Raw genomic sequence first — 26,805 nt, 5'->3', positions numbered from 1 at the left:
ATGTTAATTGTTTACCAGGCTGTCTGAGCTGTTTAATTTGACTCTGATGATGTAATTTCTACTGTCATCACTATATTGCAGCATTATTATATTAATAAAACAAATCAGTGATAATTATACAGAATTATAGACATCTGTTCCAGCCTAAAGTCTTCTTTTCTTTCTAAAGAAATAGAATAATGTCTTGAATTTGCTTCACAGCTCAAATAACTTTCTAGAACAAGTTTGAAAGAATTGCATCTTTCAGGAACAAAGTGATGTGCAGATTTAAGTTGAGACTGATTTTAACTATGTGTAATATCAGGTTTCAGAGTAGCAGCCGTGTTAGTCTGTATCCGCAGAAAGAACAGAAGTACTTGTGGCACCTTAGAGACTAATTTGTTAGTCTCTAAGGTGCCACAAGTACTCCTGTTCTTTATGTGTAATATATGCATTAATTAATGCTACGATTTTTGTCACAAAGGATGCGGAAGTCACAGAATCTGGGACTTCCAAAGACCTCCGTGTCTTCAGCCCCGGCAGCTGGGAGCTGCAGGGTCGTTCCGCCTCCCGCAGCTGCAGGGAGCTGTGAGGTATCCCCGCCGCCTGAGGCAGCCAGCCCCAAAGCTCCTAGCGACTACAGGCAGCGGGGGCACCCTGGCAGCTCCCCAGCCATCGCCATGGGGGGGGGGGGCAGGAGGACCCCTGCAGCCCCAGCCGCCACGGGCAGGGGGACCCCCGAACCTCCCTGCCACTGGGGAGGGGGCAGGGGGACCCTGAGGCTCCCCTCCGCCGCTGGAGCCCAGAGTTCCCAGCCACCTTGCAGCTGCCCAGTCCCTTCCCATTTTATCATGGATATTTTTAGGAAGAGTCAGGGACGGGTCATTGGTTTCTGTGAATTTTTCTTAGACTCATAGACTCATAGACATTAAGGTCAGAAGGGACCATTATGATCATCTGGTCTGACCCCCTGCATGCTGCAGGCCGCAAGACCCTTCCCTGGACTCTACCGTTGAAGTCCCCAATCCTGTGTTTTAGTGACTTCAATCGGCTGAGACCCTCCTGCTAGTGATCCCTGCCCCATGCTGCGGAGGAAGGCGAAAAACCTCCAGAGGCTCAGCCAATCTACCCTGGAGGAAAATTCCTTCCCGACCCCAAATATGGCGATCAGTAATACCCCGAGCATATAGGCAAGAGTCTCTAGCCTGACCCTTGTTGGCCATTATGCTGTTCATGTACCATTGCTTGGTTTTCCTTGGCTACTATGTTTTATCATTAAACCATTCCCTCCATAAACTTATCCAACTTAATCTTAAAACCAGACAGGTCCGTCGCCCCCACCGTTTCCCTCGGAAGGCCGTTCCAATATTTCACCCCTCTGATGGTCAGAAACCTTCGTCTAATTTCAAGCCTAAACTTCCCCTCGGCCAGTTTGTATCCATTCGTTCTCGTGTCCACATTAGTACTAAACTGGAATAATTCCTCTCCCTCCCTTGTATTAACCCCTCTGATATATTTAAAGATAGCAATCATATCCCCCCTCAGCCTTCGCTTTGTCAGACTAAACAACCCAAGCTCCTCTAATCTCTTTTCATACGACAGGTTTTCCATTCCTCTGATCATCTTAGTCGCCCTTCTCTGCACCCGTTCCAGTTTGAGTTCATCTTTTTTAAACATTGGAGACCAGAACTGCACACAGTACTCCAAATGAGGTCTCACCAGCGCCTTATACAACGGAAGCAGGACCTCCCTATCTCTACTAGATATACCTCGCCTAATACATCCCAAGACCGCATTGGCTTTTTTCACCGCCACGTCACATTGCCGACTCATAGTCATCCTGCGGTCCACAAGGACCCCTAGGTCCTTCTCCTCTTCCGTTACTTCTAACCAATGCGTCCCCATCTTGTAACTAAAATTGTTATTATTCGTCCCCAAGTGCATCACCTTACACTTTTTACTATTAAATTTCATCCTATTTCTGATACTCCAATTCACAAGCTCATTCAAGTCTCCCTGCAGAGTATCCCTATCCTCCTCCGAGTTTGCAACTCCTCCCACCTTCGTATCATCCGCAAACTTTATCAGCCCACTCTTGCAATCGGTCCCGAGGTCAGTTATAAATAGATTAAATAAGATGGGTCCCAAAACCGAACCTTGAGGCACTCCACTAGTAACCTCCCTCCAACCCGACAATTCACCCTTTAATACGACCCGCTGCATTCTCCCCATTAACCAATTCCCTATCCACCTCTGGATTTTCATATCGATCCCCATGTTTTTCATTTTAACCAATAGTTCCTCATGGGGTACTGTATCAAACGCTTTACTGAAATCCAGGTATATTAGGTCCACCGCATTTCCCTTATCTAATAAGTCCGTTACTTTCTCAAAGAAGGAGATCAGATTCGTTTGGCACGATCTGCCCTTCGTAAAACCATGCTGTAATTTATCGCATTTGCCATTAACTTCAAGGTCCTCAACTAGTTTCTCTTTCAGAATCTTCTCCAGCACCTTGCACACTACTGATGTTAAACTAACAGGCCTATAGTTACCCGGGTCACTTTTTTTCCCTTTCTTGAAAATAGGAACCACATTGGCTATTCTCCAGTCTAATGGGACTACCCCCGAGTTTACAGATTCATTAAATATAGTCGCTAATGGGCCTGCTATTTCCCGCGCCAATTCCTTCAATATTCTCGGATGAAGATCGTCCGGTCCACCCGACTTAGTCCCATTAAGGCGTTCTAGTTTTGTTTCTACCTCGGATGCGGTAATCCCCCATCCCGTATGCCCCTCTGTAACGGTGCTAGTATCCCTAATACCTTCATTGGCCTCATTAAACACCGATGCAAAATATTCATTGAGATATTGCGCCATGCCTAGATTATCTTTAATCTCCTCTCCGGCTATAGTCTTCAGCGGTCCCACTTCTTCTTTCTTTGCTTTCTATGGCTGTAAAACCTCTTACTATTACTTTTAATTCCCCTCGCTAAGTCTAACTCTTCCCGGCCTTTGGCCTTTCTCACTCTATCTCTACATTCTCTGACTTCACTAAGGTAAGTTTCCTTACTGATCCCTCCCCTCTTCCACTCTTTGTACGCTTTCTGTTTTTTCCTAATCGCCCCTTTCAGCCGGTCGCTCATCCAGCTCGGTCTAAGTCTCTTGCTTAGTAATCTTTTTCCCTTTTTGGGGATACAGGCCTCTGACAGCTCTTGCATCTTTAACTTAAAGTAATCCCAGGCTTCTTCTGCCTTTAAGTCCCTTAATACGTTTGCCCAATCCACTTCCCTTACCAGTCCCCTTAATTTGTTAAAATTGGCCTTTTTAAAATTATAAACCCTAGTCTTTGACTTAATTCTGGTACTCTTTCCATTTAGTTTAAAGCGAATTAGCTCATGATCACTGGAGCCCAAGTTGTCCCCCACTACCACTTCCTCAACAAGGTCCTCACTACTTACCAGAATCAAATCTAAAATGGCCTCCTCCCTCGTCGGCTCAGCTACCACTTGATAAAGGAATTGATCCGCAAGCACATCTAGGAACATCTGAGCCCTATTATTGCTACTAGCCTTTGTTCCCCAATCTATATCCGGGAAGTTAAAGTCCCCCTTTATTGCCACTGACCTGTCCCTGACTTTTCCTAAAAATATCCATGACAAAATCTTAGCTTGACACATAGTCAGTCCATGAACTCCACATTGTAACTGAAATTTCTGTTATCAGTTTAATAAATTATACACATAGAAGATTTTGAAAATTTTGTCGTCTCACTCATAATTATTTACTAGTGAGTTATTTTGTTATTTTAATTATTTTGTTGTCAGTGAAAACAAAAATACTTTTTTGCATTGCCATTTACTGTACATTGTATGTGGTATGTTTATGTTGCACAGCTAATTTGTGAGCTTATGGTGCTACTTTAATCTCTTCCTTTTCTGTGTCATATTGCAGAATGTCACTGTTGTCATTATTTGACATTAATAATTGCGTGTTTTATCACTTCATTGTATCAAAATGAATTGTGATCAGTTGGATGGGGATTGGGATATTTTGTAAAACGTGTGCCATCTATTGGTAACAATTTTATTTATCTATTGTAAAACAAATCATTTCAGTTTATCAAATGTATAATCAGATGGGACTTGTCTTGTGGCATGAGAGGGTTCCTTGTGTGGCAATGCAATGAACTGCAGAGTTCAGAAATAAGCTTCTGGAATTCTTTGGCCCCAACCTGTTGCAGATTTGTCCCATTAGAGAGGCTACTCTTGGTTATTAGATAAGGTGAAAGTACCCACGCTTCCCATTGCTCTAACTTGCAAAGTATTATTTTCAGAGGAAGATAATAATCTTGTCCTTGTGTTCAGTTACATGTTGCCATCATGGCAGCAATTAAGGGTAAGGAGCTGTCACTCATGAAAGGATAATTGAAAATCTAGGTCCCATCTAACTGAAGACAAAAATAAATACTATTCCAGTGACAGGACCATAAGGAATGTCTCCCTAAAGTAAACTTATATATGTCTAAATCTTAAAACTAGGGCTGTCAAGTGATTAAAAAACTTAATCGTGATTAATCGTGCTGTTAAACAATAACAGAATACCATTTATTTAAATATTTTTGGATGTTTTTTACATTTTCAAATATATTGATTTCAATTACAACACAGATTAGCAAGTGTACAGTGCACACTTTATATTTATTTTTATTCCAAATATTTGCACTGTAAAAAAACAGAAGAAATAGTATTTTTCAATTCACCTAATACAAGTACTGTAGTGCAATCTCTTTATCATGAAAGTTGAACTTACAAATGTAGAATTATGTACAAAAAATAACTGCATTGAAAAATAAAGCAATGTAAAACTTTAAAGCTTACAAGTCCACTCAGTCCTACTTCAGCAAATTGCTCAGACAAACAAGTTTGGTTACAATTTGCAGAAGATAATGTTGCCTGCTTCTTGTTTACGTCACCTGAAAGTGAGAACAGGCGTTCACATACCACTGTTTTAGCTGGAATCACAAGATATTTACATGACAGATGTGCTAAAGATTCATACTTCAACCACCATTCCAGTGGACATGCATCCATGTTGATGATAGGTTCTGCTCTATAACGATCCAAAGCAGAGCAGACTGACGCATGTTCATTTTCATCATCTGAGTCAGATGTCACCAGCAGAAGTTTGATTTTCGTTTTGGTGGTTTGGGTTTGGTATTTTCCACATTGGAGCGTTGCTCTTTCAAGATTTCTGAAACCATGCTCTAGACCTCGTCCCTCTCAGATTTTGGATGGCACTTCGGATTCTTAAATCTTGGGTTGAGTGCTGTAGCTATTTATAGAAATCTCACATTGGTACCTTCTTAGTGTTTTGTAAAATCTGATGTGAAATTGTTCTGAAAATGAACATGTGCTGGGTCATCATCTGAGACTGCTATAACATGAACTATATGGCAACATGCGGGTAAAACAGAACAGGAGACATACTATTCTCCCCTAAGGAGTTCAGTCACAGATTTATTTAACATTATTTTTTTAATGAGCATCATCAGCATGGAAGCATGTCCTCTGGAATGGTGGCCAAAGCATGAAGGAGCATACGAATGTTTAGCATATCTGGCATGTAAATACACCTCTAACCCAATATAACACGAATTCGGATATAATGCGGTAAAGCAGCGCTCCGGTGGGGGGGCTGCGCACTCCCGTGGATTAAAGCAAGTTTGTTATAACACGGTTTCGCCTATAACGCAGTAAGATTTTTTGGCTCCCAGGGACAGCTTTCTATCGGGGTAGAAGTGTACCTTGAAACACCGGCTACAAAAGTGTCATGTGAACGCCTGTTCTCACTTTCAGGTGACATTGTAAATAAGAAGCAGGCAGCGTTATCTCCTGTAAATGTAAACAAACTTGTTGGTCTTAGCGATTGGCTGAACAAGAAGTAGGACTGAGTGGACTTGTAGGCTCTATAAAGTTTTACATTTTTTTTTTTAGTGCAGTTATGTAACACAAAGCTACATTTGTAAGTTATACTTTCATGATAGAGATTGCACTTCAGTAATTGTATGAGGTGAACTGAAAAATACTATTCCTTTTATCATTTTTACAGTGCAAATATTTGTAATAAAAATCATAATATAAAGAGAACACTAACTTTGTATTCTGTGTTGTAATAGAAATCAATATATTTGAAAATTTAGAAAAACCATCCAAAAATATTGAATTAATTTCAATTGGTATTCTATTGTTTAACTGTGGGATTAATCACGATTAATTTTTTTGAGTTAATCGCGTGAGTTAACTGCAATTAATCAACAGCTCTACTTAAAACAAATCTTTCTCCTTTTAATCATTTTGTTGAAGATATGTGCTTATGTAAAGCTTCTTCATTCCTACAGATTCATATCTATAGCAACAAATTGATGTCAGAGTCAGAATTCTTGGTTTGTTACAGGATCAAGAAAAATCTAGGTTGTTGAAAAATCTTGCCTAAACATACACAAGTGCAATGTTAGCACAAAGAATATAAAATAATCTGGAGTCAGTCACCATTCCAAATTTGCCAGGTGTATTCTAGTTATCTAGTATTTTGATTATTTTAGTAACACTCCCAGAACTCTTCAGGAATGAACATGACTCAGACACCAAAGTACATGCAATATCCCTTTCTGTAGGCTCATTATTTTAGCCAAACGTTCATTTGAATTGTATGAAAAGCTAACTATGGAGCAATGGTCTCAAGTTGCAGTGGGGGAGGTCTAGGTTGGATATTAGGAAACACTATTTCACTAGGAGGGTGGTGAAGCACTGGAATGGGTTACCTAGGGAAGTGGTGGAGTCTCCATTCTTAGAGGTTTTTAAGGCCTGGCTTGCTGGAATGATTTAGTTGGGGTTGGTCCCACTTTGAGCGGGGGGGGAGGGTTGGACTAAATAACCTCCTGAGATCTCTTCCAACCCTGATCTTCTATGATTCTATAGAATAATTATAATGCTCTTATATTTATATAGCTCTATTTATCCAGATGGAGCCCAAATACTTAACATGGTTTACTAGCTATTTCTACAAACTATACTATAGGAAATACTTTGACCACTGCTCAAAACAACCACATGTGCAGTGAGGCATGGTAAATATTTGCTACTACACAGCAGTGCACATAATCTCATGTGGCCTTTAGAGCTTTTACTGCTGAATTAGTTAAATCTGCTATTCTACATTTTTAAATAATGATCAAAATTTACCCAGCCAAGGAAGGTTTTCTTAAGGTATACTGTGTTACAGCCAGTAGAGCATTTTTTATAAAATACCCTAATGTAGACAATCTTAGAGGGGACTCCTCTGCACAACAAATCTCATACTATGCATACTATATAATATGTACAAAAAGGAGTTAAGATACATAGACCCAATGTTTTTTGTTTAGCTGAAGAAAAGTTAGAATGAGCTCTTTTGCAGCAAAGGGAAGTTGCAGGAAGAAGGGGAGGGAGTGTCTATCTGTGTGTTTATATGGCCTGTTTCATAGTAGTATCAGAGTATTTTAAACATCTCTTCGGATAGGGAAATATTATCCCTATTGAGTCAATGAGGGACAGAATACATAACACCACTCCTCTTGTGCAGATGTTTTCCAGAATTTCTGGGTTTCTGTTATGGAAAGTCCACAACTCCCATGTGTGAAGATTTTCATGTCTTTGAAGAAGTTAAATTGAATTGCCTTTGACCAAAGAGTAGGAGTAATTTATGCAGCCTAAAGGCTGAGAAAAGCTGAAAAACACTTCTTTACTGTAGTTTTCTGGCTATAATTCGCTTTGTTTTTAAAAATAAGATTCTGATTAATAGCGTATATAGGTATACCAGGAAATAAGTCTCTGCTTACAAACCTACAATTAACTAATATTTCAAAGAATAGATTCAAGAGATTTGAGTTAGATTTATTTTGCAACATGGTGAAACAATTGCCTCAATGTACTTTAATGATTGGGACTTATACTAGAATATACTTAATTGTTAAATCTGAGACTTTTTTCCTTGTCGAAAGAAAATTCAGAAGGATAAGACTGAGTGGTATTGTACCCTACAAAAGTAGGGAGCTCACACGTGTCATCGGTGTGGGTGCAAAAAATGAACACTTATTTAATTTCAACAAAGATGACAAGTCAGAATGAGCTGTTTTTCAGCAAAGGGAAGTCGGGGAATTGAGAGGAAAGAGTCTGTCTATCTGCGTAGTCTATCATAATAGTATCTGGGTATTCTAAACATTTTTTAGGTAGGGAAGTAGTATCCCTATTAACGGCTTGTCTACCTGGTGTAATAGTCTGCAGTAACTGGAGTATAAATTATAATGTGCAATAGCATGATGTGCACTAACTGGTCCATGTGGACCCTACTGACATGCACTAAAAGTTCCCCAGTACACACATTAATGCACACTAGGAAACTTTTAGTGCCCACCAGCAGAGTACACACATGCCAGTTAGTGCATGACATGCTAGTGTGTATTAGAATTTACATGCCAGCTAGTGCAGACAAGCCTTAAGTGATTTACCCAAGGTAACACATGAAGCTGGGAATTAAATCCAAATCCCCTGAGTTCCAGTCCTGTGCCTAAGACACAGCACCTTTCGGATAATAAGAAAGACAAAAGTGTGATAATTAATTGTTCTAGTAGCAGTTAGTTATAACTTGAGTATTTTAGTTGTATACTTGCTTTATAAATAGGCTGTATGTAATTACTTTTTTCTATAAATAAATTTTCACCATGTTCTTAATTTCATTTCTTCATTACAAGACTGATAGTTCTGAACAATATTAGAACAATTATAGTCCACCTCTACCTCGATAGAACGCTGTCCTCTGGAGCCAAAAAATCTTACCACGTTATAGGTGAAACCGCGTTATATCGAACTTGATTTGATCCACCAGAGTGCGCAGTCCCCACCCCACCCCACCCAGAGCACTGCTTGACCGCATTATATCCGAATTCATGTTCTATCGGGTTGCATTATATCGGGGTAGAGATGTATAAAAAATCAGGTTTTGTTATGCAGCTCTATGAATCCCTGAATGAGTGGTTTTAAAAATCTATCAGTAGTATTGCTTGTGGTGATAAGAGAGAATTAATGGTTGTCTTATTTCTTTAGAAGAAACTTTTTGCGAAGAGAAATTTATTTACTGTGTATGGAACGGCAGACTCTTTAGTTGCTCTGTGTTGTGTTTAAGGATTTACATTCTTTACAGTTGTAGGCTTTTAAATTTTGTTACGTATGAAGACAGTGTGTGTGAATGACTGTCAGAATTTGAGACAAGTTGAGGAATTGGACAGTTCACCTGTTACAAATGGTTTCACCTTTTTATTACTTTGTTTCACACTCCTGGTACCTTAATTTTGCAATGTTTCAGTGTCCATAAAAAGGGCAATTTTCTGTCTACGTATTGGTAGTGCACCACTTACTGTGACATCTAGCAATATCAACCTAATTGTTCCAGAAATTAATTTTTAATAAGGCTTGCTTTTTTTAAAAGTTGTTTTTATATTAAAAAAAGTTACTGGTACCTTGTCTCCTGTAAGGTAACCTACGGTTGGATCCTAGATGTTAGCTATGCTTGAGTTAGAAAAGCATCTTAACAACTGAAGTAATTTAAAGAACTCTCTAAAAGGCATTTCTTTAGGACTACTTTTAGGTTTTCCTTAAATTTACAGTATTTAAATCTGTAGTTAATGTGACTGGCATAATATTTTCAAATCTGCATTTTATGTGACTAGCATAAAATATATCAAAATTTGAATGACTGACAAATTATCCAGCTGTACCTGTCACTCTCACAGTAGACCCTTGCTAATAGATTACTCTTATAATTCATTCCAATCTTTGCTCTTATGTGGGGAAAACACCATTTTATATACAAGGTGCTGTAGTGAAATCTTCTTTTACTAGGACTTAATTACTTAGTTTTTTTTTTTTTTTTTTTAAACAAAATAATGTGTGTGCTGCTGTAGCCCTAGTCACTTGGAATTCCTCTTATCCTACAGGAATTCCTCTTCACCCCAAAGAGCAGAAAAGGATTAAAGTAGCCAAGACTACCTATTATATAATTAAGATTAAAATAAATGATTGAAATACATGAACAAATTACATAGTACTGCATCGTGTTTTCCTTTTTAACATACTAATTTGCAAAACTCAATATTTCACAATGATCCCCCCATTGGTGCAAATTATCAAAGTTCTACTATATTTTACCTCAGAAAACATTGTGCATATTGTATATAGACAATATATTGCTTGTTGTTTCCGTATTTTCATATGTTTGTTCCCCTAAATTTCAGAATATTTAAGATGGCTTATTTAAAAAAAATCTATACAAATTGTAAAATCTTTTATCTTAATGTGGCATAATTATAAATTACATCTTCTGCCTTTTATATATGTCAAGATTATGATGACATTGAGAAAAAGTGGTGTACACTAAAGTTGTGTAAAACTCAGCTGTTTGCATGTACAGGACTTTGTGTGAACGGTGTTTGTTGCCAGGGCTTTGTACAACCTCTCCCCACATCAGTTTTGGTCTAAACTTGGGGTTTGAACAAAGCCAAAAATGCAAACAAAATCCATAAGTTTTGTCAAGTTTCAGGCAAGATCTTAAGGATGGCATAAGCTTAAAAATTTGAGTCTGAATTTCAGTTCTCTCCTCCCCAAAAGTTAATGGGATTTTGGATGTGGGGATTTTGAGTCAGGCTCAACTCTAGTGGAAACACTGCTTAACGCAAGGTTTCAGTCATACAGAATTTGGATTAATTGCTTAGTACTGAAATTGGATGTAATAAATTGTGATGTATTAAACATTTGGAAAATGGCATCTGTTAATAAGAAGGCCAGCACTATCATATTTCTTTTAAAGATATATTTTATTTTTCAGCAAAGATGTCCAGAAAGTTAAGTTTGCCAACTGAGCTAAAGCCTGATTTAGGTAAGTTCAAAAATAAAGGTTGACCCATATTGCAACTGTGTTTTATAGGAAGAGTAAATTTCCATAAAGTAAGAATCCTAAATTTGTGTTTAAGTAGACATGTAAAATCTCAGTTGTTGACATCCTAATGTCAGCACACAGATTTGTGTGTAGTTGTTAAATTTTTATCTGAATTTTCTGAGGCTGCTGTAATTCTTGTTATGTCAGTTACCTTGTGATGTCAGGAATATTACAAGAGGAATATTACCAGAAAAATTTCATGTCTTTTTGGAACCACATAACATGGAAAAAATTGGAACATGAAGTTTTACAGACCTCACAGGAGATTTTAATTAAGATCCCATTCTGCAAACAGTTAAACTTGTAGTTGACTACAAGTTTAAAGCTAATGTGTAGAGCTAAGTTGATGTATAACTGTTATAAGAAAATGTTATTTTACGATTTTGTGTCTTGAGACATAGTACAGTAATTTCACAGTAAACATTCTAGTTGTACTGCTTGCATATTAAAGTTTAGAAACACAAATGATCATTCCATTGCATAATTAAATCAGCTTAAAATAAGCATTTTTTTTCAGCACATTGTTACATCTTACTTGAATGTTAAATCCACAAATATAGGTTTAATTTTATATCTGTCACAACAATCCTATTTTGCTCAGAAAAAGAAACTGGAGAATTCTTATATAATGCACACAAGAAAGGTACATGCAAATCAAAAGTCAAAGGGACAGAATTCAAGAAGTCATTTGCAACCCCCAGTTTCAGTGAAAAGAAGAACAGGAGTACTTGTGGCACCTTAGAGACTAACAAATTTATTAGAGCATAAGCTTTCGTGGACTACAGCCCACTTCTTCGGATGCATATAGAATGGAACATATAATGAGGAGATATATATACACACATACAGAGAGCATAAACAGGTGGGAGTTGTCTTACCAACTCTTCAGTGAGTTACCAGAATTTTGGTTAGCTTCTCTTACGCTTGGTAATGGGTCAATTCAATTTTATCTTCAATATGCAGCTCAGTTGGAGACAGTATAATTAAGGCACTTCTATAAAAAAAAAAAATTCTGATGGCTTTTAAGCTGATTTTCCTGATTTTCAAAAAATCTTGTTAATGACAGAAAAAATTAATCTGTAGCTAATCACGTTTACAAATTATTAATTTGGGTGTTACAGGTATTTAAATGGAAAAACCCTTAGATTTGTTTTCTTCCCCAGTAAATATTAAAATCTGAAGAAGCATCTTTTTGAAGAGGGTGCTATGATCAGTAGCTGAAGTTAGCAGAACAAATGATTCATAGTGCATTACACCTTATTTTCACTGGCTATCTGACTCTACCATATTTTCTTACTATAATGCAGAAAGTAGTAATTTTTCAAATAAAGCCCTAGGAGATTTTCTCAGTGGGGAAAACAATGCAGCCCATTAATGAAATGGCACATTATGCTGTGCTGTAATGCCTTTATGAATAATTTACATAAGTAAATTCTGTTGGTTAAATCTCAATTCTGCTAGTGCATAGAGTTGCCAACTGTATCTATGCACCAGTGAGGGCTTGAAACCAGCATACTCGAGGCCTAAACAAAGCCATAGTGTAAATTACACCATATTTTTAAAAGGGATAAACTTGGTTTGCCTTTTAGTAAAAGCATTGGGAGATGCAAGCTGAAAGAGAATGATTTGTCAGGAATTTAAAAATCACATTGATGCTTGAGTACAGAAGAGAATCTCTAAAAATGTTGACCCCTCTGGTATTTACAATGTGTGCAGCTGATAACATGCAGACGCAGATGTTGGTAGCATTTCCATTGTAATATCCTATTTTTAAGGAGTTGCACAGTAAATTTGAATTAAATTAAAACAAAATTACTTTGTGCTTATGATTTGAATTCCCATTTGTGGAGCTACTTTGTGTTCAACCTTCTTTTAGTCCAGGGATGACTGCCGGAAAAGCTTATCAATGTCACTTTCTATAGCACTCCAGAAAAAACTCTTCAACTGCCCAGTTTCTTTGTTTTTGAACATCACCATCAAAGAACCTTAGGTTTTTTAAGTGACCTATGCCAGAAGTTCAGGCTTATGTGAATAGCCAATGAGCTCTACTTCCATCAATCTCCTAAAGTCGGAAAACATGACAAGCTATTTATCGCCATGGTATGTGGGTCCCTTTACAAGCTTAAACGGAGACGTTTGTCTCTTAGTAAGATAATAAAAGGCTTCTACTGTTTGATAAATGACTGCTGTCTTTTGTCCCACACACAAGATGAACACACACAATGACCATCCAGAACAATTATATAGTGGTGTACTCTGCAGTTGAAGAGATTGTTGCAATTAGAATACAGCATAGAAAATGGGGTCAGTGGGCAGGAGAGGAAATGTAATTAGGGAAATATTTAGCAAAAGGAAGTAATCTATGGAGTGAAAGTTACTACATGCTTGATTTTTAAAGAACTATCTTTACAAAATATGCTAAACAAAACCTAACTATAGTTTATTTTGAAACTTTATACTGTATTTTGCAATGCTTTTTAATTAATGTAAAAATTAATTTGTTTCAGATGTCAGAGACAACTCCTTCAGTCGATCCCGGAGTTCCAGTGTAACTAGCATCGATAAGGAATCCCGAGAAGCAATTTCTGCTCTTCATTTCTGTGAGACTTTCACGCGGAAAGCAGATACATCCCCTTCTCCATGTTTATGGGTCGGGACTACTCTGGGTACAGTGCTAGTCATTGTACTGAACCTACCCCCAGGAGGAGAACAAAGACTAATTCAGCCAGTAATTGTTTCTCCCAGTGGTATGTACAAGACAGGAGATTTGCTGCATAACGTAGCTGGTATTCTGCATTATTATTCTTGAGGGATTTTTAATGTGGTTTTGTTTTTTCTCAATTATGTAATACAGATGCCCCCCCCCCCGACTTACGCAATCATTCCGTTCTGGAAAGCCTTGCATAACTCACATTTTGCCTAAGTCGGAAATGTATACCCGTACGTTACACAAAAATTTCCGCTACTCAAAAATCCTATTTCTGGCTTATGGAACTTTTTCCGTAAGTGCGAATTTGCGTAAGTCAGGTCTTGCATAGCCTGGGGAGTGTCTGTAATTCCATAAATAATTATACAATGCTCACTGTTTAGGTCAGGACAGTGTAGTGTTTTGGTATTCTAGAAAGTTTCTATGTCACTTGTGCGTTAGAGATAACCTGATTAGCAATTTTGCATATCAGTTAAGTCTGAACTGTAAGTTTACAACCTGGTATAGGAATATCAGGTAAATGGACTACTGTTTGTGTAGAAAGAATGACATTTGAGTAGCTCTACTGCAACTCACACAGTGTTAACAGTATAACTAGAGGGAGACAGCAAGAGAAGAATATTGTTAGAAGCCACAATCTTTTATTCACCTAGCTCTCATGAAGTTCATATTAGGGTTTCCCACTACAAAAAAGAATAAAAGTTGATTATGACTACATAGATTGGACCGGCTGGTACTATGTGCTAAGGACAAAATTCTTTTCTCAGACCCATGTGGAAGATTTCAGCTCTAATATTCTGCCTTCCCCCAATGCATAGAAACTATCATGACCTGCTCCTTCCTGGGCACACACCTTGTTCAACACCAGTGTCTTCGGGTCACTAGTATAGCCCTTTTGCCTGTCTCAGCATCCTCTCAGAACACTTGCCTGTGAATATCTGGCCTGACTGCTTTTCTTACCTCTATTTCAAGGGCCCTCTACATCTCTTCAAAAAAAATCCTGATTGATTATGCCTTCGATTTACAGGTTGGAAAAAACAAAAACTTATATTTAATCTGAGTAAACATAACATAATAATAGCTTTCAGTAACCATTATAGTACTTACTCCCAGAAGGAAAACCTAATTTTATAAGAGCCCGGAAGTGCTCCCCTTCCTGATCAGTCTTGCTCCCTGGCCTTCTCTGTAATCCTGCTCTCTCCCCCCATCACGAGCCAACACACCACTCTTCAAATTCAGAATCCCAAAGTTCTGAAGGAGCAGTCTGGTTGGAACTTCTGTCCAGGAGTCCGAACTTCTGTGTCTTGGGCACCCCCTGGCATATGTTCTTTTGGTCTTTGTCCGACAACATACCCCATCATATAGGTACACAAGCAACACTTATCCTATAACACCATCTCCTATCATACCATTTCAAGTTTATATAGTCCTTTCTCTATAGAAATCCAGTTGATTTAATGGTAGTTACACACAGATGTGCCTGAGGACTTCTGCCAACAAGCATGTTAGGGTGAATATGGTTTATCATGTGCAATGCTGAATGTGGCTGGCCTTTGTTGACTGCTACATTGCATTCATCTGCTGTTCAGCTAACATGATTGTTGGCAACTATATTCAGACAAAGTAAAATTCTGTAATATAGACCAGGCTGTAGACTGAATACAATGTCAGTCACTAGATCTGCAGTGTGGATCTAAGAGGAGAATTTTGACCTAAGTAAGCTTTCCTCTGTAGATGGCAAATCAAAATGGATCTAACTATATGTAAATAAAAATGACATTAGACAAAAGAAGCAGCACAGCACAAAGATGCCTCAGTTTTAACACATGCAGGAGACAGCAATTCAGTTAATAACAATGGTGGGTGAAAATCCTCTTCCCTGCTAAACAGACCTTATTTTGTAATTCCCCTTATCACAAAGCCAACGAGGGAAGATGCAAGAGAGCCTGCTCGCTTATACCTAAGCATGTCTAATTCAAAGAAGGAAACACAGGTTGACACTTCTGACAGTTAATAGTATTCATCATAGATGATATTAAACACACAGTACAATTTATTGATGCTGTGTTTAGGAAAGCATTAATGCCTATGAGGAAAAGAGTGAAAGCTGTTTATTTTTAACATCTAAGTTTAAAACACATGGGTTCCAGCTTGGTCCTCCTTTAAAAGCCTCAGCTATTTCTTAGCACTTTCTTGTCAGTCTCTCTGATTCAGGAAAACATCCCTGTTTAGGAAGGTCGATGTGCTTAATTTCAAGTATATGCGTAATTTCCATTGTAGTCAATGGGACATATACACACACTTAAACTTAAGTCCATGCTTAAATGCTTTCCTGAATAGGGATGGTCTTAAGCACAAGTTTAAATGTTTTTTTTTTTAATTAAATTAACGAACATTTTGGCCAATTTGAGTTTTACTGTAGAAGAGACAGAAGGCAAATCTGAAGGTTTTGTTTGGAAGGATCTCTTTTATGTTTAAAAAAATTGGCAAAGACAATTAGTATGTAGTTTGGAAGACAATTCAGGAGAATTATTTTAGATATCATGTCAAATTCTATATCCTAGGAACCATTTTGAGGCTAAAAGGGGCAATCCTGAGAATGGCTTTTCTGGACACCACAGGATCTATAGTTCCACCAGCATATGAACCGTGGAGAGAACACAATGTTTCTGAAGACAAAGATGAAAAGGACAAATTGAAAAAACGGCGGCCTGTCTCAGTGTCCCCCTCCTCCTCTTCTCAGGAAATCAGTGAAAACCAATATGCAGTGATCTGTTCTGACAAGCAAGCAAAAGTTATCTCACTGCCATCACAGAACTGTATTCATAAACAAAACATAACAGAGACTTCTTTTGTTCTTCGTGGAGATATAGTAGCATTGAGTAATAGTAGCTGCCTTGCATGTTTCTGTGCCAATGGACACATTATGACTTTTAGGTAAGATCTATTTAATCATGATTTAAACATTAAAAAGAGATAAATTATAGTTCCCTGCCACCTCCTACCCTGTCCCCCAATGCACCCTGTTTCCTCAATCCACAGAAAAAACAAAAAATATATATTCAATGATGATGATAAACCTGTAGGAATAGTAACGTCTTGGGGGTGGGGGTAATTTGGCAGCTGGATAATATTGAACTTGAAATTTATTCCTATATGAATTAGGTTCAAGCTATAGTTCAGATGAATTGTTAACAAATAACATAGGCTAAACTCCTCTAAACTAAAATATAAACTTGTATTATTTAAGTTTTCTCAAATGAAATCCATAGTTTACTGATTTCATGATTTGTTACAAAACTTGTGTAAAAACATTACATATTGAAAGCCAAAACCTGCTTTTCCTTATTCCTATCCCTTGTTTTGGTTTATTTTAAATTTATCTTTTTCCCTCAGTTTGTTCATTTATGTATTGATTGATTTTTTTTCTTTAATATTCTCAGGAATTACTTTCTTCCCAACAGTGCTTGTCATAGAGTCATAAACTTTAAGGTCAGAAGGGACCATTATGATAGTGTAGTCTGACCTGCTGCACAACATGAAACCTGGACTATTTATCTGTCTAAAGTATTGCACAGAAAAGAAAAGAAAAGCCAAAAGAACATTATTAAGATTGCAAAGTCAAGCACTCAAGTTAGGAAATGCCAGAATTAAGGTTGCTCTTGTTACTTTAATTTAGTCCCCTGTGTATGTATGCATTATGATGCAGTCTTTAATCACATCTTTGATGACATTATTTATCTCAGCATGTCTGTGAACACACAGCAAGTCACTCACAATCCCTTTCTTTTTTTTCCTCAAGGACTCCCAGCCCCAGTTCTCATACCCCAGCTCCCAGTCTTCTTGCCTAGACAGCCCCAGTCTCTTCTCACAATCCCAACTCCCAATCCCAGTTTCCTTACTCCCACTATCCTACAGTTCTACTCTTCCCCTCCCCTAAGCTCCTTGTCCCAATCTACTGACCACATTTACCCTCCCCTGGATCTGGCCCTTGCCCTCCTCAGCATTCAAATCAGGAAACTTCATCCACCTGCCTGGGCCCTGCAGGAGGAGCATTGAGCGCACAAGAGAGACAGGCTCCCTGTTTTCAATTCTGGTGCCCTGACCCAGTATACCACCCAGCCACCAGCAGCTCAAGATACAGTTATGGGGAAAGTCCTGCTCAGTGCAGATAAAATCTTCTTAGATCTTAGTGCAAAGGTCTAGTAAGTCTCTGCTAAGCATGTGACACAAATTTTTAAAGGCTTATAAATTGGCTGATTTGGGGTAGATTTTTAATAATTATTAACCTAACTGGCTCTGTGGATGAGGGGAAAGCAGTGGATGTGTTATTCCTTGACCTTAGCAAAGCTTTTGATACGGTCTCCCACAGTATTCTTGCCAGCAAGTTAAAGAAGTATGGGCTGGATGAATGGATTATAAGGTGGATAGAAAGCTGGCTAGATTGTCGGGCTCAACGGGTAGTGATCAACGGCTCCATGTCTAGTTGGCAGCCAGTTTCAAGCGGAGTGTCCCAAGGGTCCGTCCTGGGGACGGTTTTGTCAATATCTTCATTAATGATCTGGAGGATGGCGTGGACTGCACACTCAGCAAGTTTGCAGATGACACTAAACTGGGAGGAGTGGTAGATATGCTGGAGGGTAAGGATAGGATACAGAGGGACCTAGACAAATTAGATGATTGGGCCAAAAGAAACCTGATGAGGTCCAACAAGGACAAGTGCAGAGTCCTGCACTTAGGATGGAAGAATCCCATTCACTGTTACAGACTAGGGACTGAGGGGCTAGGCAGCAGTTCTGCAGAAAAGGACTTAGGGGTTACAGTGGAGGAGAAGCTGGATATGAGTCAACAGTGTGCCCTTGTTGCCAAGAAGGCTAATGGCATTTTGGGCTGTATAAGTAGGGGCATTGCCAGCAGATCGAGGGACATGATCGTTCCCCTCTATTCGACATTGGTGAGGCCTCACCTGGAGTACTGTGTCCGGTTTTGGGCCCCACACTACAAGAAGGATGTGGAAAAATTGGAAAGAGTCCAGCGAAGGGCAACAAAAATGATTAGGGGGCTGGAGCACATGACTTCTGAGGAGAGGCTGAGGGAACTGGGATTGTTTAGTCTGCAGAAGAGAAGAATGAGGGGGGATTTGATAGCTGCTTTCAACTATCTGAAAGGGGGTTCCAAAGAGGATGGATCTAGACTGTTCTCAGTGGTAGCAGATGATAGAACAAGGAGTAATGGTCTCAAGTTGCAGTGGGGGAGGTTTAGGTTGGATATTAGGAAAAACGTTTTCACTAGAAGGGTGGTGAAGCACTGAAATGGGTTACCTAGGGAGGTGGTAGAATCTCCTTCCTTAGAGGTTTTTAAGGTCAGGCTTGACAAAGCCCTGGCTGGGATGATTTAGTTGGGATTAGGTCCTGCTTTGATTGGGGGTTGGACTAGATGACCTCCTGAGGTCCCTTCCAACCCTGATATTCTATGATTCTGTGATTAATAACATTTATTACAGGAGTGCATAAAGACCAACGAAGAGCGGGGCCCATTGTTCTAAACTCTGTGCTAGGCACTAGTGCGTCTCAAAGGGTACATCTACAGTGGATCTGGAAGTGTAATTTCCATCTCAGCTAGACATACCCATGCTAGTTCCAATTGAGCTAGCATACTAAAATTAACAGGGTATGCGCAGCTGCATAGGCAACAGGATGGGTTAGCTGCTCTGAGTACAGTCCCGTCCAAGACCCTAGGTATGTACTTGAAGTAGCTGTGCAGCCATGGCTCCACTACTATTTTTAGTGGTAGCTCCATCAGAACTTGCATGGGTATGTCTGCCCAAGCTGGAAATTACACGTCCAGCTCCAATATAGACATACTCAAAGAGATGGCTGCCAGACTATTTTAACATGGGGAAAGAATACGTTTTCTCTTAGCCTCATTCTCAGAAACTGTTGAACCATTTTGGCGGAACTAAAAAAAAAAAAACAAAAAAACACATGGCCTGAGGCAGACACTTGGCATAGAAAATTTCAGCTGAAATGGTTAAAGTTTAGCAAAGATATAAGTCAGTGGATCCTCAGCCAAGGGTACATGTACCCTGAGTGTAGGCAGTGGTCTTCCAGGGGGTATTCAATTAATCTAGATCAGTGTTTCTAAACCTGGGGATTGCAGCCCCCTGGGGAGTCACAGCATGGGTTTAGAGGGATCACAAGTGCAGGACCGGCATTAGGGGGTGGCAAGCACAGCAATTGCCTGGGGCCCCACAGAGTCTCCGCAAAGCTAAGTTACATGCTTCAGCCCCGCCACCTGGCGCTTGGGCTTCAGACAAGGCTCACAAATGAAAAAACAGCTCAAGTATAACACTGAAATGTAAGCACAATATTTATATTCCAATGAATTTATTTTAAAAAGTGCTGTGACACTTTTTTTGTATTTTTATGCCTGATTTTGTAAGCAAGTAGTTTAAGTGAGGTGAAACTTGGGGTACGCAAGACCAATCAGACTCCTGAAAGGGGCACAGCAGTCTGGAAAAGTTAAGAACCACTAATACACGCAACTGAAAATAGGGTCTTATAATGGGAAGTGTCAGGCAACCAGCCCTGCCTATAATTACAACATACAGCCAAACAGTTCTCATAAGTCCTTCTAGGACTCTCTAGTGTGAGGCAGATATTTCTTCAAGGACTTGTTAAAATAAGATTAAGGTAGATATACTCTGTCAAAAATCCTTAACTCCTAGCCTACAGAACCATAAGAACAGAATATCACTAGTCCTACATGATTTCAAAATAAAAGTGCTGGTCATTTTGCAAGAAGAGAATTACTAAGGAGAAGTTTATTCTGTTCATCTTATCATCCAGTCTTCTCCCAGTCACAAGATATAACTATTTCTAAATTAACAAATTCATCCAAAATGATGGCTAATTAAAATGTCAAAGAAAGTGATCATAAATATGTCATTTAACTTGAAATATTTAAAATAGATTGGCAGGATCTGGGACCGCTGGTCTGGCAGAAAGGATATGCAAGAGCCAGCAAGTCACATCTTGGATGATGCTACAAATGTTTGGCCTTGTGAGGCAGCTGCAGTGGACCTTGAAGCATGCAACACATGGCCTTTCACATCCCATTAGTATGACACAGTATGATATTCTGGCCTCAGTGGCCTGGTAGCAGACCAGGCACAATCTTCTTTAGGGAATAGATTTCCAAATGCCACCTGTTCACACTATATTGCAGAAACTGCTTGAACAACCACCTTCACCTATCTGAGTCAAATCTAAAGTCTAGCTCCATCTACATTCGTTGGGTAGCTGCTTTGACTTATTCATTCATTGGTCAGAGATAGATCAGTGCTTCCACAGCCCCTCATCATCAGGTTTATGCAGGGGCCCAGGGCTTGACACATTTTACCACCCTTTCCAATTAAAATGCCTCCTGTGTCATGGAATGTTAATATTGTCCTGACAAATTATTATGTTCCTTTTAAAACACTCAGTGATTATTTTCCTCATGGCAGAGACTTGAGCTTGCAGAGTGCATGAACTTCAGACTCTAGTAACTGATCTTCCTAGACCAAGCTTTACTAGGATAAGTTGGTGGTGCAGAGTCATCTTCAAAGTAGTGATGGAGCTCCAGGGCCGGCTCCAGGGTTTTTGCCGCCCCAAGTGGCGCAAAAATGAAAAAAAAAAAAAGCCGCAATCACGATCTGCGGCGGCAATTCAGCAGAAGGTCCTTCGCTCCCAGCGAGAGTGAGGGACCGTCCACCGAATTGCTGCCGAACAGCTGGACCTGCCGCCCCTCTCCGGAGTGGCTGCCCCAAGCACCTGCTTGGCAAGCTGGTGCTTGGAGCCGGCCCTGTGGAGCTCCACCTTACTGAGCATATTGACAGGACATCGTTTTTCTCATATTCACATGCCCTGGTGAAGCCCTTTCTAGGTCCATAATGTTATAAATTCCTTCCATTCTAATGGAGCAGGCTAAATACCTCACACAAAGTCCCCCCAATGTATTGCTTTGTTTGATATCTATCACTAAGATATCTGTGATTGACCTAGCTTGAAGCTGGAAAAACATGTTGGCTCAGTTAACCTTAGAGCAACTTCCTCTTTGTCTTTAGTTATTTCTGTTTCAGATGCATGCAGGCCAGCCACTTCAACCCTGCACCACATATTTACAAAGCAATGCTGCTTGAATTCAGCCCCTACGGAGGAATCCTGCTCTGGTCTCTCTCCTGCAGAACCTATTTCTGAAGCAGGGCAGCCCAAACTCTCCACCTCCTTGATATGTTTCTTAAGATATGTTCCTTTAGTTGGCTATGCTTTTGAAATTGTGTTTTCAACAGGCTATCAGGCTTGATAAGCTTGATATTTTGAAGAGAGATCTCATATGAAGAAAAAACCTACTTGTACATGTTGTTGCTATTACCCTTTTTCTTGTTTGCTGCTAGTTATAGTTTCATTTTTGCCTTACATTTTTTTTTTTGATCTCCAGGAGTTAGAATCCTACACAGCAGGTATCTTTAGAGTAGGAGGAAACTACTTGGCATGTAATTCTTCAACTCTGAAGATAATCTCTTGCATGACTTTTGCTCTCTCACCCAAGTTTCTAACTTTAAGATGGTGGCCTGTCTTTTTTTGCGTTGAGTAATTAATCCTTTCAGTCATTTTATTTATGACTGGCTAACTTATTTCAGGGGGTGGGGTTGCAGGAAAGCAATGCTTCCCAATAACACAAAAAGCTGACTGAAAAGTTCCAAGGATGATGTTTACAGCCCAGAGATTGTATGTGATCATCAGTACAGGGCATGGTTTATGGTCTAGCCCATTATTGTTAACTTTGTTCTAGTGAGGCCAAGAAGTGAGAATCCTGCAAGGTTATATATTTAAAAAAAATATATAAAAAAAAAGTACAAGGTAGGTAAGTTTTGTTTTCTCTTGAAATGCAACCAAATTAGGGAAAAGGGGAGACTAGTTCACACCAAGATGGTAGAAATCTTTTTCTTTTTGAGAGTACTTTCCATGCCCATTTCCCTCTGAATAGAATAGATGCTCTAAAAAAAAAATTACACAATGAAATAAAGTCTCTTCTAGTGAAACTCTAATTCTTCCAAAAGTGACCTATTTTGAATTTATAGTGTACGTTTAAAAGTGTGTGTGTGTCTGTATTAATATGGAAGGGCAGTAAAATTTTGTGCTAGAAATTAATTGTTCAATGCTACTTTAAATTTTAGGCAATAAACTTTTGTACTACTCGGGGGGGTGGGGGGGGGAGTTATGTCTAAAATCAAGGAGCTACCTGGTTCACTACATGTTGTGTTTATCACTGAGGTTGCATGTCCCCACTGAATTATACTTACCAGTCTACTGCAGTACTGTTAGTAATGTGATTAAAAAGGAAAAGAAGAAGAAGAAGAATAGTGTACTATAGTTTGTTAATATAAGTTGAGAAACTGAACAATAATAATAAAGGTAGTCCTCCTTAATGTAAATGATCTTTTAATTCTCTTCTCAAGTTTGCCAAGTTTAAGGCCATTGTTGGATGTATATTACCTGCCACTTACCAACATGCGGATAGCCAGAACATTCTGCTTCACCAACAATGGACAGGCGTCGTATCTTGTCTCACCTACAGAAATCCAGAGAATCACATACAGTCAAGAAACTTGTGAAAACCTACAGGTAAAGATTATACTCTTAATACTGTTGTTTTTCATAAGTAGGTATCCTCTACAGGTCCCTGATCTTAATTCTTGATAATCACATGGTAGATTAAAACCCCTTCTAAAGAAGCTATGGTGCACTGGAGGGCTTTACAGTATATAACACATCATGATCTCTCGTGCTTCAGTTCCCTTTCTCTCAAATGGTGGTGTGAAACATCCCTTGTACATCTGTGGGGCAGTCTTTTCCTTTTTTTGTCAGTCATGTTCCATGTGAAACTTCCTTGATAATTCTTGCAGTTAAGGACTTCAAAATTCCTCCAGGCAAAATGGTAGTAATCAAAGATGCATGCTGTCAGAGGCAGGGAGCACAAACTCAAGGCATTTTGATTGACGCATTATGTTGCAGAAATTTCAGAGACAACGAATGAGATTCTCATCTCTTCTTTTGGCCTCATGACAAATAAAAGGCCCAGACCAGCATAAAGGGACTCCACAAGTGCCAGTTTTGGATGAGGAAGAATTCCCACAGTGTTGGGAGATGCACATGCAACAAGCAACATGTTGCAGGATTAGGTCATTATCTTTTTTTTTTTTTTTTTTTTGGAAAAGTACTGTGGGATCTTCAACATCAGTGCATAGTTGGAAGCATGTAAGCATACGAGCCTGATTCTTAGTCCACTTAGTCATCTGTTCTGGGTTTATAACTCTCATAAGAATAATTTAGATAAAATGGAACTGACCATTAAATACCAGGATGTGTTGTATACTGTGTATGCTTCAGTGTGTGTGTTGGCTGCCTTGTGAATATCATGTAAGCATCTTGGGTGAGATTTTCAAAAGCAGTCAGCATTGTCCTGACTCTGCTCCTATTGAAGTTAGTGGAAGTTTAACTGCTAATTTCAATGGGAGAATAGTTAAGGAGCACCAAGTGTTCCTGAAAATTCCGCCATTATGTCTACTTCCCACAAAAGGGATCGGACCAAAGAGTGGGGATCTAGAGAGGACCCGGCATCTCAGAACTTCAATCAAAGGTAAGGGTGTTTCCATATACCTTTATGCCACTAAGTGCAAATTTTAATATCACTGTAGAAACAGAAATTCTGGGATAGAAACCACAAGAAATCTAGCCTCTGACATCCATCAGGAATGTGTGCACTGTACATCTTCTTCTACTATTACATACCTATCTATTTTATAGTTAAGTTCATGAGAAGTGTTGCTCCCTTGCTGTTGGATTAGTTTTTTTCCATGCTCCTGAGTCTCTGGATGAAATAGAGCCAAATGAGAAAAATGTCCCTGAAAGGATAACATTTTGCAGGCGTTTTCAAGTAACACAATAGGGGTAAAACCTTGGCCTTATTGAAGTCAATGACAAAACTCCCATTCACTTTAGTGAGGCCAGGATTTCATCCTAGAATTCCAAAAAGTGAATCCACGAGTATCCAATCGCAGTCCATCCTAATGTTCTCTCATTTTAAAGATTCCAGAAGTAAGACAGCTTTTCAGCCACAGCTGTAAGTCAAAAGAAAAGAAGCTGAGTGTTTGTTTTAATTGAATCTGATTTACATGTTCTTGAATTTGTATGTTTTGCATATTAGAAGTCAGGAAAAAAAATCGTAAAGGCAACTCGTTATATAATGAAGACATGGTGCCACAATGAAATATTAGATAGCCACAGACTTGTGTATCAGAAGCTATGGAAATGACTTGATGTCTTGAAATTATCCAATATTTAAAAATTAGGCAGAATAATATGAACTACACATAAGTTGGGACATAAACAGGACATGTTAATGTTCCAAATGTGGTAAATGTAGTTTCAGCAGGAAAATAGTTAGTGTTGCCCAATTTTTTAGTTGAGGGAAGACATGGCTATTCTCAAATATTACTTTTCAAGTACTCCTGTATTACAAGCTCAAATTATTATTTAGCAGATGACTTTGAAGAGTTTCCTGATCTGTTTTTGACTTCTATGTTTGGCAATATGCCTGAATAGAAGATAAAATTGTTCTGAATATTTGCTGAAAAGTTCTGTCCTAGTGTGAATATGTTGTATTATGAAATTGCAAACCCTAAAGGTAGTTGGTTAAAGTGAAAATGGACTACAGTAATCTTGTGTTCTTATAAGAGTCTTAAAAAGGAAATACGTTGTTGCTAGCAATAATTTTTTTTTTTTCATTACAAAGGAAATGTTGGGTGAGCTCTTCACTCCAGTAGAAACACCAGAAGCCCCAAATAGGGGTTTCTTTAAAGGCCTGTTTGGAGGTGGTGCACAGTCACTCGACAGAGAAGAACTCTGTAAGTTCATTTCTTTTATTCTGAAAAGTATTTCCACCTGAGGAAAGTGGTGAACCATGCAGAATGTATTTAAATATTCTGTACAAATTTTACATTAAAAGAAGATAAAGTTGTAAAGAGAAGCGCTCAGAAACTAGGAAATAAGATTTCCTGTGCAAACATGACTCTCTTATTTATATGCAACATAATGAAATCCTTAAGTACAAGACCACATATTGTTTTTCACTGAATCTTCTGCCTCATTTATGCAGGGGTTGAATGGTGCAATAAATAAAACAGCTGATACATAATTATATTCATCATCGCCATTCATATGTGGCCTCATACCTGATTCACTGAGCACCATCCACCCACTGTACTGAATACTCAAATATGGGAGGGAAGTTGTAAATAATGAAGCGGATAGGTCAGTAATACAGAAAGATCTGGATCACATTTTAATATGGCCAAATGGTAAGTTATAAATCTAAAAACAAAGACTGTAAACCATACTTATAAAATAGGCAACTTTATCCTGGGAAGCAGTGACTCTGGTGGGGGAAAAAAACCAACCACCTTGGGATCCTAGTGGTGAATCAGCTGAACATGAGTTCCCGATGCAATGCTGATCACAAGGGCTAATGTGATCCTTAGATATATAAACAGGGGAACAATGAGTAGGAGTAGGGAATGATATAGTCACATCTGTTTGGCACTAATGCCATCACTACTGGAATACTGTGTCTAGTTGTAATGTTTTATAATTCAAGGGATGCTGATTATTAGATTTCAGAATTTGGATATTAGAATTCAGAGAAGAACCACAAGAATGATTAAAGGTTTAGAAGACAGACTTTATAGTGATAGACTCAGGGAGTTCAAATTATTTAGCTTAACAGAGAAGGTTAAGCTGAGAATTTATTACATTCTGTAAGTACCTTCATGGGGAACAGAAATTTGATAATGAGCTGTTCAGTCTAGCAGTCAAAAATGTAACAATATCCAATGACTGGAAATTGAAACTATACAAATTCAGGTAGAAATAAGGCATAATTTTTTAACAGTGAGGACAATATCCATTGAAACAATTGACCCAAGGGTCTTGGTGATTCTCCATCACTGGAAATTTTTAAATCAAGATTGGATGTTTCTCTAAAAG

General features: G+C 38.7%; 1 protein-coding gene across 4 annotated transcripts in view; it reads left to right on the top strand.

Annotated features, from left to right (window-relative positions):
* Positions 1–26,805, top strand: part of STXBP5 (syntaxin binding protein 5) — a 182,196-nt gene that overhangs the window by 144,187 nt on the left and 11,204 nt on the right. For all 4 annotated transcript variants that reach the window (XM_054021714.1, XM_054021715.1, XM_054021713.1 and 1 more), the window contains 5 exons: positions 10,900–10,950; positions 13,518–13,757; positions 16,282–16,654; positions 23,220–23,385; positions 25,556–25,667. In XM_054021714.1, the coding sequence (XP_053877689.1) occupies positions 10,900–10,950; positions 13,518–13,757; positions 16,282–16,654; positions 23,220–23,385; positions 25,556–25,667 (942 nt within the window). The remainder of the gene's footprint in view (positions 1–10,899; positions 10,951–13,517; positions 13,758–16,281; positions 16,655–23,219; positions 23,386–25,555; positions 25,668–26,805) is intronic.

The sequence above is a fragment of the Malaclemys terrapin genome, chromosome 3 (genome assembly GCF_027887155.1).
Source record: "Malaclemys terrapin pileata isolate rMalTer1 chromosome 3, rMalTer1.hap1, whole genome shotgun sequence".
Classification (NCBI taxonomy): Eukaryota; Metazoa; Chordata; order Testudines; family Emydidae; genus Malaclemys; species Malaclemys terrapin.
This window is presented reverse-complemented; position numbering and strand designations above follow the sequence as displayed.